Below are 12,362 nucleotides of genomic sequence, written 5' to 3' on the forward strand. Positions count from 1 at the left end.
GGGATGCTATGTGCTGGGGCACTGCTTCTCAGTGCTGCAGCAAGCTCAGAGCACTGCCAGAGGCGAGTGCAGGGCCAGCAGCCCCAGCCCAGGCTCCTTCCTGGCTGGAAGCAGCCTGCAGCAGTGAGAGGGCGGCCTGGGAAGCTGCGCTGCCAGCAACGGGCCCTCACGAAGGGCTGCAGGGCTCCCTGCTCACGTGGAAGGTAAATTGCAGCTGGGCCCTGTCCCAGCCACGCAGTTTCGCTCTTGGGAAACATGTTTACTGAGAAAGGGATGACTTATTTCCTGTGCTCTCTGAGAAGAGGTGGAAGGGTCGGACTGCTGTCCATACACCACGTGCAGGGAGCAGCTCCAGCAGTGGCTGCTCCTCGTGCCTGTGGCCATGAAGCCAGTCACAGCAAGCTGGGGGAGGTCTGGTGCAGACCCTGGTTCCCAGCCTTGGATCACTGTGTGCCTGTGCTGTGTTTCCCTGGGGAGACTGCTCCGGGAGCAGGCAGAACATACAGCTTTAAGCTTGCAGAAAGGTGTTTTAGGAAACACTATACTATATTTAGACAGAGGGATTTGATATTATCAGACAGCATGACAAAACCCTCAAATGAGGGGAAATTCCCAACCACACTGCAGTTCTACAGCAACAGGCAACTCTAAAATCCGAGCGTTAGTGAAGCACCAACTGTGGGAAACACAGCACTAATGAACTACAGAGATCAAGAGAGGTCTGTGGTGCTTTCTGCTCCTCACCAGATGTCCCCAGCAGATCCCCCAGTACACAGCCAAGGGGCTGGAGAGGGGGCTGGCAGCTCACCAGCTGCACAACAGCTTCTAGAGGCTTGGGTGATCGCGTTTGTTCTTCTTAGTGTTTTTTCCTCCCCCACCCCACACACCCAAAGCATTTGCTCTGTGCTTTGCAGAAGCCTTGTTTGTACTGCCGTGACCCCCAGCAGGCATGAGGGAGGGCAGTTCCATTTTCTGAATAATTAAGAGCAGCTGCCACAACCAGATAAACAAACGCCCCAACACGGGCAGCACTGCCAGCAGCAGAGATCGCCACCCTCAGGTCCTGCTGCTCCTTAACACACAGGCTCACTTGCCTAATGAGCGGGCAAGGAAATTAGACCTGAAAACCAAGGAAAGATGTTAAAAACCCTGCCCAAGTGAGCAGCCTCACTGCCCTCTGGCAGGGAAGGATTGCCTCAGAAACACACTCAGCTCCAAAGTGACAAAGGAGCATTTATTGGCTTTGTTGCACAATACCCTCACAGCCGGATGCTGGAAGGACCTGAAGGTGCTGGCCAAAGATCAAATAATTTTATCACATTATTAAACTATCACTTCCTACCCCACGCCACCCTCAGATCACCCCATGCATTTCCTGCTTGTTAGGTCAGTAGCTTGTTACCCATCACAGTCCAGCTGGGAATTTGTAAACCAGCTCCACAGCTCCCCCATGCAGGAGTGGATGCTCACTCACGAAGCGGCCCAGCCAGCCCCTAACTCCCGTGGGGTGCAGTCTGAATAAAGGAGCAATGAAAGCAGGAGGGATGTGGCAGAGCTGCGAGCAGTGCCAGCCTCACGCCTGGCTCACTGTCCCATACTAGAGTTTCACCTGCATGTAGGGCCCGATCCAGCTGTCAGCCAGCGCTCGCAGCGTGCTGCACCGGAGCTCAAACTCCTCTGTGCTACAGCAGGTGAGGAGCTGGCTGACCTCTTCTGTGAGCAAGGACACAGCCACGAATTTGTCCCGAGACTCATCCCAAGGGCTCTCCAGGTCCTCCAGGAGGTGGTCAGCACTGCCTCGCACGCTCTCGATGATGATGTCACGTCCCTTCTGCCACTGCCTCCCCAGCATCTCAGGCTGCAAGGTCTTTCTCTCCAAGTTCAGCACAGCCTGGATGTGCCGGCAGGGCAACTGGAACGTCTGGTTGAAGTGGCATGTGCAGTGGCACAGCCCTTCCTGAGTCACTTTGTGAGCATCTTCAAGGATCTGTACGTTGACAGCATCTGTGCTGCTGCCTATCAGCTGTACAGACTTCTGAACCACTGCAAGCTCGCTCAGGCACAGCCTGGCAGCAAACTCTGTGCAAATATCAGACAAAGATCGCATGATACGTTCTTCAGCCTTTTGGTTCATCCCCTCATCGCTGTCCCCCTCAGAATATTCTGTAGCCTCCTCTTTAATTGCAGGAGATGAAGGAATGTACAAGGAGCAAGTGCTCACAGACCCGCTCTGGAGGAGAGGCTGGGGAGGTGCAGGCTGGCTGCGGAGGGCCACTGGGAGTTGAGGAGCTGCCATTGCCATGGGAGAGTCCGGGGCACAGCACTGGGATGGCTGATCCTGACATGGTGCCAGAGGAGAATTCGAGGTGGGTGAGGTTTGGGAAGCTGCACGGTGATCAGGACAGGCAGTGGAGCACATAGTATCACTGGGAGGGGTCTCAGAAACACACTTCTGGTAGTACTTTGCAAACGAGGCAATGCAAGTTTCCAGGAAGAGCTCAGCACTAAAAACCTGGCTTATGCCCTGGGTGATGGTCTCCAGCTCCATAAAATAGTCACAGCTCTTCTTGCAGCCTCTCTCCCCGTGCGTGGCCCAGATCTTATTGGTGAGCAGCCAGTGAGCGTGGAAGCGTGGCAGCAGGTCTGGCGGTACCGTCTCACTCAGGACGCGGTGCATCTCCCTGCGTTTGCTCTCCGTGGCCCTGCACATGGTGCCGTGCAGGGTGCTGAGGAGCAGCTGCTCGGCCCGGTGCTCCAGGCCCAGGCGCTGAATCTGCTCCTGCAGGTGCTTGCACACGTGGAAAGCTGAGAGGCGCACCTCAGCCCCGGGGAAGGCTTGGCCCAGCGCCACGGGCTCGGGGAGGTCGGGGCCCACCAGCAGCACCCGGGTGCGCCACCACGCGGGGTTGAACGCCCGGAAGGCCTCGCACATGCGGGCCAAGCCGCGTGCCGACTCGTCGCGGGGCACTGCGAGGTGCACCACCCTGCCCGCGGCCCCGCGCCCCGCCAGCCACGGCCCGTCTGCCAGGAAAACGTACAGCGCCCGGCCGCTCGGGGCGCAGGCTCGGTGCACCAGCAGGGCCTGGGGGAAGCGAGCGAACAGCGCGCCCATCTCGGCGCTCTGGAAGCTGACGGAAGCCATGCGGCCCTCGGCGTCCAGCTCGTAGGACACCAGGCAGCCGCTCCCCGCGTCCTCCGCCATGGCCGCACCGCCATGTGCGCCACGCCCGGCCCCGCGACGCGACCAATCAGCGCCGGGCGCGCAGGTGACGTCACGACGCACGCACCGCCACAGCGCCCCCGCGCGGAGAAGGCGGCACCGCGCGCCCGACGCACGGGAACGCGCCCGGCCCCAGCGGCCGCTCACGGCGCGCCCGCCGCCTCCTGCTTCACCCCCAGGTCCGGGCTCGCCTCCGCACCGCGCTCCTTGTCCCCACCTTGCTCGGCCCAGGCGTCCACGATGGCCCTGAGCGCGGAGCTGCGCTCCTCCAGCTGCGCCCCGTCGCTCTGCAGCAGCAGGTTGGCCAGCTCCTTGCTGAGCGCCTGGATCCGGTCCCGCCGGTCCTCCGCCTCCCCCGGGATATCCATGTGCTCCGGCAGCTCCGCGGGCACGGCGCGCTGCTCGTATTTCCGCCGCCAGCGGTGGCCCACCATGCCGCTCTCTACGCTCCTGCGTTCGGCGTGCAGCACGGCCAGCACGTGGCGGCAGGGCAGGCGGTAGCGGTGCTGGAAGTAACAGCTGCAGCTGCGGCAGTCGTCGCTCACCCGGTGCACGTCTTCCAGCAGCCGCACCTCCACGCCGCCCGGCACGGCGCTGATCAGCTGCGTGGACATCTGCACCACCTCCCACTCGTTGGCACACAGCTGGTAGCCCTGTGCCGTGGAGCAGTCCCGCAGCTCCTCCAGCATGCAGGCCTGCCCCTCCACCACCACGCTGGGCACCGTCTGCCTGGGAGGCTCGGGGTGCTCAGTGAGAACCTGTGAGTCAAAAGGAGGATCTGGTTCTGTGGTGGTGTGCACCTGCGCTTCAGGTTTCTCCTGGAAGCCTCTCTGACAGTCCTTGGTGCACGAGGGACTCCAGTTGGAGCTTTCCAGAGGTTTGGAATCGAGACACTCTGCGCACTCCAGTAAATGGAGAACGCTTGCCTCCAAGGAGGAGTGCTGGCCAAAGAGAGCAGATAGCCGGTGTGTGACGAGATCCAGACTGTCAATGTGTGCACTGCATGAATGAAGACCTTTCTTGGTATGCATGTACCACAGCAGCTCGCAGGAGAACCAATTGGCCTGGAGGTAGGCGTACAGCTCCGCGTTAACCACGCTCTTCATCATCTGAGACAGGGTGTCCAGACTGTCAGCCGAAGTGGAAAATACTGCATTCTTCAAGGCCAGCTTCATTTCTTGCTTGGCAGAAAGTGGCATTTCTGCTGCATTCACATTCTCCTCAAGCAGTCGGACAGTGTGGTAGACAGAAAGGAGCACCTGAGCCAAAGGAAAGAGCTCCTGAAGGACAGCTTTGTGAGGGAAGGACGTGTCCACAAAAACAACCTTCACCTTTCGCCACTCAGGATTGAACTCCTTGAAAACAGCCAGCATTTTGCTGATGCTCTGTCCCTTGTCAGCTTTCAGCACTGACCAGTGCACAATCTTCCCCACTCGCTCTTTACTCTCTACTAAGAGCACGTAGAGAACATGTTCTCCCTGGCTCTGTACCCTGTGCAACAGAAGGCTGGTAGGAAACTTTGTAAATAAGCTCTTCATCTTGCTGGTCTGGAAGTTGAGCCTCTCCAGCCCCTGCTCACTGCCTACATCAAGTGAAGCCAGTGCCCCACTGTCTGCATTCAGGCAGCTTTTCACTACTTCCGTGACTCTGTCTGCTGCTGAGGGAGAATCATTTTCCTTCCCTGCCTCTGAGAGGGCAGGAACCCTGCACAGGGCGGATGCTCCATCCACAACTTGCTCAGCCTCAGGCAAATTCTCATCCACCTCGTTAGAGCTTTCGGTCCCTTCTGCCTGTTGCCTGCACAGCTTGACTGCAGGGCTGCCATCTGCTGTGGTGTTGGCTCTTCTGGTTATGCCAACACCGGTCAGGAAAAACTCCGTGTCCACATGTACATGGTCACTACATAGCTCACTGATCACCAGTTGATCTATGTCCTCATTATATTGCAAAACAAAGTAAGCTGGACACAGATTGGGCTGCTTCTTCCTTTTCTTATTGTACTTTTGGGTCCGGGTACAACCAAACTTCACCTGCATGAACCTGCAAACGTTGAGAAAAAGTTAATGTTGGGAGCAATGATGCTGTTATTTTTTCAACATTTAGTTTTGGCTTCTCTAGCATGTCAGCTCTACATTCAATTAGCAAACATAAAAACATACATCCACCAGATGTGCAAGGCTGGTCTACTCGGAAATCTCAGGATAAGCACAAACAGTGGGAACAAAGGAGCTAAGAGTTACAGCCACCATCACCAAACACCCCGGTATCCCCAGGAGCAGGGCAAGAGAGGCTTTAAGACATGAGATTAAGTTCTGTTCTAAGGAAGGCTGAGCACATCCATGGGCCAGGTCCCAGCGGAGACAATGAAGGCCTGCAGAACTCAGCACTATGAAAGGGAATCCAGATAAATCCTTTCCAACACATGGGCTAAAAGCAGCCAGGGAACACTATTGGATGCCAACACTTAAGATACCACTTGAGAGGAAAAAGGCCACAGTGATAGTTAGCAACACCACAACAGCATCATCTCAAATACCAGAAAGGCAAGTTTCACCGCAAGGGTCAGAGAACAGAGCTGAGCAACGACCACGAGGCAGCAGAGAGCTGCACGGGGGACAGCACGGAGAGTGCATGCGGGCGTGAGGGCAGCAACACAGCTCAGCCTCACAGCAGCAGGGCCGCAACGGCACCAGCACTGCCCCGCCGCCGTGACCTGGCCTGCAGGCAGGCCGCCCTGCCACGTGCACGTGGGATCGCAGCCCGGGGACAGGCGAGGGCGAAGAGGCTCAGCAGCACGTGCCGCTGCCGGTGGGCCGAGGCCTACACGACGCCAGGAGACGGCCGCCTTACATCACATCCTCGCGAACGGCCGTGCCGTGCTCCCGGTTGTGGAAGCGCACCGAGGTGCAGCTGCGCAGGCTATAGTGGGAGCCGTGGGCCTGCTGGTAGGCGCACAGGGACTCCTTGAACTCCCGGTACGTCCGGAAACACGCCCCGAGCTCCATGGCGAAATGTGAGGGCCGGGCAACCTGCCGGCCCTTATCAACCCGATGGGGCACCGCCCCGCCCGCCGTTCGACCAATCACAGCCGTTCTTTCCCAACTGGCGGGAGGCCGACCAACCAGCGCAACGTTTTCTGCCGCCAGTCCAGCGATTGACGACTCGAGAACCCAATCAGTTGGTGGCTCCCTCCTCCAGCTGTGTGGGCGGGACTTCCTGCTGCTCCGAGCGGCTGCCGGATGTGGCTGCAGGCAGTGCCGGTTCCGGGTCGCGGCAGAGATGGCGGAGCCGGGTGATGCCGGGGCTGCGGCCTCGGGCTCGGGTCTGAAGCGGCTGGCAGCGGCCGGGGACCTGCGGAGCGTGCTGATCACCAGCGTGCTCAACCTGGAGCGCCTCGAGGTCGACCTCTTCAGGTGCGCGGTGCTCCGCCCGCCCGTCCCTCCGCGCTGTCCGCCGCACTGACGGCAGCCGCCATTCTCCCGTTAGGGGTCAGCACCACTGGGTGCCCGTGACGAGGCGCCTTTTCGGCGGGCAGATCGTGGGCCAGGCCCTGGTGGCAGCCGCCCGTGCCGTCAGCCGTGACCTCCAGGCCCACTCGCTGCACTGCTACTTCGTGCGCGCAGGTGGGACCGCGCCGCGGGGCTCGGGCGGCTCACGGATACCGGGGCCGGGTGGGCGGATCTGGGAGATGGGGGGGAGGCCGGGACCGGGGCCGCCATTCCGTGCCTGCCGCAGCGGAGCAGTGCTTCCTCTGCCCGGCCCCGGCTTTCTGCCAGTGCGGATCGGGGCCCTCTGTGGTGCATGGCTGCCCCGCGGCCAAAGGCTCCCATCCACCCAGGGGACCCCAAGGTGCCGGTGTTGTACGAGGTGGAGCGGACCCGTACTGGAAAGAGCTTCTCCGTCCGCTCTGTGAAGGCCATTCAGCATGGGAAGCCTATCTTCATCTGCCAGGCCTCCTTCCAGCTGTCCCAGCAGAGTCCTGTGCAGCACCAGTTCACCATGCCCACCGTGCCACCCCCTGAGGAGCTGCTGACACAGGAGGAGCTCATTGAGAAGTTCCTGCAGTGAGTGGAGAGGAAAGAGCATACCCTGGGGGCTCCCTGCTCTGTGCTGGGGCTTTGGGAGGCACAGGGACAGAAACAGATGGGAAAGGATAGCAGTCCCAAGGAGTCCCCACATGCACCTGCAAGGGACGTAGAGGCAGGCAGCAGCAGCTGTGCCCTCCTGCTTTTCCCTGTGGCCCTGGGCTGACAGTGCCTTCCATGGGTACTGGGCATTGATTTTGCTTCTCCATATTGGTCTCAAGGAATCCTAACTTGGCAGAGAGATACAGAAAGCATCTCAACAGGATCCAAGCTGAAGATGTGCCGATTGATATAAAACCTGTGAACCCACCAGATATACTCTGCACAGAGCCACAGGAGGCAAAGCAGTTCTTCTGGGTGCGAGCCCGAGGCTACATAGGTGGGTACTGCCTGGAGGGGCCTTTGGCTGCACACAAATCCAGGGCTGGGGCTCAAGCTCTCACACTCATGACAGAGGGCTGGGAGAGTTGTGATCCCTATGCCCTAAGGCTGGGGGAATTTGGGGGTTTCAGGACTGAAGTAAGGGCAGGGGGCCAGGGCGTGAGGCAATGCCCATTTGCTGTATTCAGTCCTGCAGCCTTCAGCCTGGGCCATAGCAAGGGCTGAAGGTCTGAAGTAGTGCCGCAGTGCTGCTGGGCTCACAGCTGACCTTGGGGATGCACAGCTGTTGGAGCTTTACATCACCTACTGTGTCCAGATGTGTCCCACAGTCACCTGGCACTGAGCAAACACTGGCTTTTTGCAGGAGAGACTGACATGAAGGTGCACTGCTGTGTGGCCGCCTACATCTCTGACTATGCCTTTCTGGGCACGGCCCTACTGCCTCATCGTCAGCACAACATCAAATTCATGGTGTCCCTCGACCACTCCATGTGGTTCCACGCGCCCTTCCGATCTGACCACTGGATGCTGTACGAGTGCGAGAGCCCCTGGGCTGGTGAGTCTTGGCCGGTTCCCTGGACACCACACGGCAAAGGCTGATGCAGCACACACAGGGCTGCGGTCTCACGCCGTTTCCTGCAGGTGGGTGCCGAGGGCTGGTGCACGGACGCTTGTGGCGCAGGGATGGGGTCCTGGCTGTCACCTGCACACAGGAAGGAGTTATCCGGGTCGAGCAGAACCCAAATCAGAGTAAACTCTAGCCAAGGAAGCCAGACACAGCAGTTGGACTAAGCTCCGTGTGCTGGCGTTGAAGCCTGCACCAGAATACCTGTGGCAGAGGCAGGACCCCACGCAGCAGCAGAAGGAGCAGCAGAAGAGAAGCAGCTTAGGCCCACAGGTGGAAGTGTTGGTGCCAGCACTTCAACACTGAGGTGATTCTGCACGGGCTGCAGTGTTACTGCTGTCGATTGCCAGCTGCGCAGCGTAATGGCGCGCTATGCTGAGCCACTCTTCACCCACAGTAATAAAGCTATCACGTGAGCAGCTGAGCTCTGTGCCCTGGACTTTGTCCCCTCAACTTTGGGTGACTGTGTGTAACTCAGATCTTCTGGTGGCAGGGGAGGAGAGGGCAGCACCAGGACACTTGGGGCTGGCTGTGCCCTGCAGCACACAGGTCAGAGAAGAAAGTGCTACTGCAACGCTCACATGGCTTCCTCTTCTCACTTCTGCTGACCTCCTTGTGCCCTTATGGTAAGCTGCTGCTGCTGCTGCTAGCACCTTGTTCTCCTCTTTGGAGCTGAGCTGGAGAGGGGAGCACAGCAGCCACAAAGAAAGGGAAGAACACGGCCGTCCCCACCTCCTGGTTTGGGAAGTGCAAGGTCTTCCTGCTCGTGGGTGTCTTTGTGCGGTGCCTCAGGGGGAAGTGAAGCTACACAGATACTGCAGGAACCCCTGTTCTTTCTCCTGTCACGGCTTTATTAAAGTCCTTTTTATTTTCTGTTATTGGAAATTCCTGGCTGGAAGCCTTTCTGTCCCTTTAATGCAGTGCCAGTGTGTCTCAGCTAAAGTCCTGTCTGTCTTGAGAACCCCAAGGAGCAGGTGGCTCCTGACAGGTAGTGTGAGCAGCAAGCACCCAGCACAGGTGGAAAAACTGATATAGAAAGTGCATTTTCAAGAGAGAGCTCCCAGAGGGGCCAACCCTGATCCCAGCCACCACATACAGACTGTGCCATCACAACTCTGCCTCTGTGCCCCATCCCAACCCTCTCTGCTCCCTCTCCCGCCCCAGAGCGTAAACTGTCTGCACCCCACGGCCCCTAGCCTCACTCCAGAGGTTCCTTGATGAGACACTCCTTCAGGCTGGGCTGCTGCTGCAAGGGCACGCCAGCCTCCTGCAGGTCCTGCAGCCGGGCTTCCGACCGCCGCTTGTCCTTGCCCACTTTCCAGGCCAGGTGGACGTGAGCCTGGAGGAAGGGCCCCAGCAGTGGGTGGCTGTCCTGGGCCTCCAGCAGCTGCAGCGCCTGTTCGCAGCAGCCGTGGGCTTCACCCAGCTGGTCCAACTCCTGGTGGCAGACGACCAACCCGGCCAGCGTCAGGAGGAAGCGGCCAGAGCCGCACACCCCCAGGCGGTCCTGCAGCCGGTAGGCGTTGGCCCAGGTGGCCAGAGCCTCGCGGTACATGCCGGTGCAGGTGAGGCGCTGGGCGGCGCGCAGGTCCTGCAGGAAGAAGAATTCAAGGAACTCGGGGGAGCGGCGGATCTCGGCGATGGAGTGCAGGTGGGACAGGAACTGCTCGAAGGCTCGGCTCCGCTTGGCGATGGTCTCGGCTGTAAAGTTGCGCCGCAGCCTCTTCCTGGGGAAGGCGATGCCCGCCATGTCGCAGCCAAAGCGGCCGCGCAGGCGGCGGTTCAGCCTCTCGAAGTCCGAGTAGCGACGGGAGATGGCGGCGGGAGCCTTGTCCAAGTGCCCCGAGCGGATCAGGTAGATGGTGTAGAGCTGCGGGCAGGGAACGGGGGTCGGGAGGTGCTGTGCTGGGGGACGCGGCCCCTGGTGGGGCCGGGGCTGAACCGAGTGCACAGCAGCAAAGGGGATGAAGGGACGGGCACGCCGTGCCCCAAGGGCGGCATTCACACGGCGGAGCTGCGGGCCGTAGTTACCTGAGGCTCATCTGAGCCGCAGCACCATCAGAGCAGCACGGGGAGAGACAGAGAGAGGTGAGCGCCCGCCCGCCCGCCCGGACCCCCACCCGCCGCTGCGGCCCCGCGGGCGCACTCACCACGTACTTGGAGGAGCGCTCGCTGACCACGCTGGCGCTGGTGACCTCGAAGAGCAGCCGCTGCGGTACGAAGCTGCTCCGCGACCGCCGCCACAGCTCCTGCAGCTGCCGGGTCAGCAGGCTGCCGGGCCGCGCCGCCGGGCCCCACTCTGTGCGGGGAGAAGGGCTCAGCGGGCGCCGGGGCGGCGGGAGCCCAGGGCACCCATCCCAGCACCTGCCTCCGTCCTGCGCGGCATCCCCCGCCTGCAGCTCCTCGCCGCCGCCGCCGTCCTCCTCCTCCTCCTCCTCGTCCTCGTCCTCCTCGTGCCCGCTGAAGCTCAGGGTGCCGCTGAGGCGAGTGGACAGCCCTTCGGTGTCGTCCTCCAGCTCCGAGCTCTCGGGGCAGTCCTCGGCCTCAACGCCGTCGTGTGTCCGCTCCTCCCGGGCGCCCTCCGCGCCCAACGCGTGCCGCAGGCGGTGCAGGATGCGGGCGGCCATCCCCGCGGTGCGGCTGCGGCGACGGGTCAGACCCGGCCGCCCCAACAACGGGACGGGCACGCGGGGGGGGGGCAGCGCGGGACCCCGCACCGGGACGGCCCCGCTCCCGGCCGGGACCCTCCGGCCCCCCCGAGCCGGGCGCACCCTCAGCCCCGCTGCCCCAGGAGCAGCCCCGCTGCCGCGGTGGGCGTTACGCACCGTACCGTACCGCGCTGTGCCGGGCCGCGCCGCGCCGGGCGGTGCCGAGCGATGGCCGCTCCGCCGCTGCTCGTCCCGGGATCCTCCCTGCGCGGCTCCGCCTCCGCTGGGAACCCGGATCGCGGCGGGGCTGTCACGTCCCGGCACGGCATAGCGCGGCTCCGCACGGCGCGGTCCGGCTATCTCGCTGCCCGCACAGCCCCTGCCCTGTTCCTGGGCACAGCTCCCTGATTGCCATCACCCTGCGCTGCCACGGCACCCTGACACCTCGGTACCCCAACACCGCAGCACCCCAACACCACGACATACCAAAACACCACGACATCCCAATACCCGGCACCCTCACCCACCACCCCTGCCCTCCTCAGCCTCACCACACGCTCCTGCTCCTGGGCTGCAGCCATGGCCGGTGCCGGGCACTCACCGCCCTTATTTAGTGCCATACCCACTCTGTCCTTGCTGCTTTCTTGGGAATGTCTATTAATATCGAGGAATGATCCAGCTGCTGCCATCACTCTGTCCTTGCTCCTCGCTGTGCTGTGCTGCCCCATCCATGGGGTGCCTCAGAGCTGCCCCGGCACAGGATCCTGCAGACCGACAGTCCTGCTGCAGCCCCAAAGCCCTTCTGAAGAGCCGCACAGGGCACAAGGGCCGTGGGCCACTTGGCCAGCCAGTCCCAGGGCCATTGGCCTGGCAGAGACACAGCTGTGCCGCGCTTTTGAGGAGGCCGTGGGCATCATTCCCACTCTCCCAGAGTCACGGAGCAGACGTGCCACTTCTAGCCCTGCCAGGCCCAGGCGGCGGCTGCCAGCAAAGTGGGAAGTCACGCCAAGGCCAGGTCCCATTGTAGGACCCTGCTCCTCATCCACCTGCAGCTCTCAGCCAGTGCTGCTCTGGGGCTGGGGGCTGCTGCTTTGCCTCACCCCTCCAGAGCAGAAATAAGGGGTGAAAGGAGGGGCCGATGGTTTGGGCACAGCCAAAGCAGCCGGGTACTGAGGGGTGAGGGAGGGGGCACGGCCCCAGCGCTGCCCGCCTGCCCCAGTCTGTGCTGTGGAGTTAGCAGTGTTACAGGCACCACCAGTGCTGTCCGGCTCTGTCCGTACTGCTGGCCCGACATGGGGGGAGCCCAGTCCTGGTCTTGGGGATGCCGCTATTTGGGGCTATTTTTAACCCTCTCCATGCTGAGCTGTCCTGATGCAAGGAGGTGTAGATGAAGGGGCCGCACT

General features: G+C 61.3%; 4 protein-coding genes across 5 annotated transcripts; 1 reads left to right on the plus strand and 3 right to left on the minus strand.

Moving 5' to 3' along the window:
* Nucleotides 1–1,213: 1,213 nt before the first annotated feature.
* On the minus strand, nt 1,214–3,202 carry ZSWIM1 (zinc finger SWIM-type containing 1). Its single transcript, XM_042832410.1, has one exon. The coding sequence runs from the start codon at nt 3,200–3,202 to the stop codon at nt 1,598–1,600; it is 1,605 nt and encodes a 534-aa protein (XP_042688344.1). The 3' UTR covers nt 1,214–1,597.
* Nucleotides 3,203–3,363: 161 nt separating this feature from the next.
* ZSWIM3 (zinc finger SWIM-type containing 3) lies at nt 3,364–6,262 on the minus strand. Its single transcript, XM_042832465.1, has 2 exons — nt 6,071–6,262; nt 3,364–5,260 (listed from the first exon to the last, which is right to left on the minus strand). The coding sequence occupies exons 1-2, from the start codon at nt 6,223–6,225 to the stop codon at nt 3,364–3,366; spliced, it is 2,052 nt and encodes a 683-aa protein (XP_042688399.1). The 5' UTR covers nt 6,226–6,262.
* A 222-nt stretch (nt 6,263–6,484) lies between these two features.
* On the plus strand, nt 6,485–9,189 carry ACOT8 (acyl-CoA thioesterase 8). 2 transcript variants are annotated; one of them, XR_006171073.1, is made up of 7 exons: nt 6,485–6,633; nt 6,707–6,843; nt 7,059–7,284; nt 7,527–7,684; nt 8,051–8,242; nt 8,329–8,618; nt 8,805–9,189. XR_006171073.1 is itself a non-coding variant. In XM_042832467.1 (6 exons), exons 1-6 carry the CDS (start codon nt 6,500–6,502, stop codon nt 8,445–8,447), a joined length of 966 nt encoding a protein of 321 aa, XP_042688401.1. In that variant the 5' UTR covers nt 6,485–6,499; the 3' UTR covers nt 8,448–8,735. The 2 variants fall into 2 exon arrangements, 1 of the variants encoding a protein (XP_042688401.1); XM_042832467.1 differs by lacking the exon at nt 8,805–9,189 and having other exon boundaries at nt 8,329–8,735.
* On the minus strand, nt 9,142–10,938 carry SNX21 (sorting nexin family member 21). The gene is made up of 2 exons (XM_042832466.1): nt 10,462–10,938; nt 9,142–10,181 (listed from the first exon to the last, which is right to left on the minus strand). The coding sequence occupies exons 1-2, from the start codon at nt 10,936–10,938 to the stop codon at nt 9,510–9,512; spliced, it is 1,149 nt and encodes a 382-aa protein (XP_042688400.1). The 3' UTR covers nt 9,142–9,509.
* Between the last annotated feature and the right edge of the window lie 1,424 nt (nt 10,939–12,362).

Source organism: Centrocercus urophasianus, unplaced genomic scaffold, assembly GCF_019232065.1.
Source record: "Centrocercus urophasianus isolate 14NV4802_14NV808 unplaced genomic scaffold, USGS_Curo_1.0 seq_38, whole genome shotgun sequence".
Classification (NCBI taxonomy): domain Eukaryota; kingdom Metazoa; phylum Chordata; class Aves; order Galliformes; family Phasianidae; genus Centrocercus; species Centrocercus urophasianus.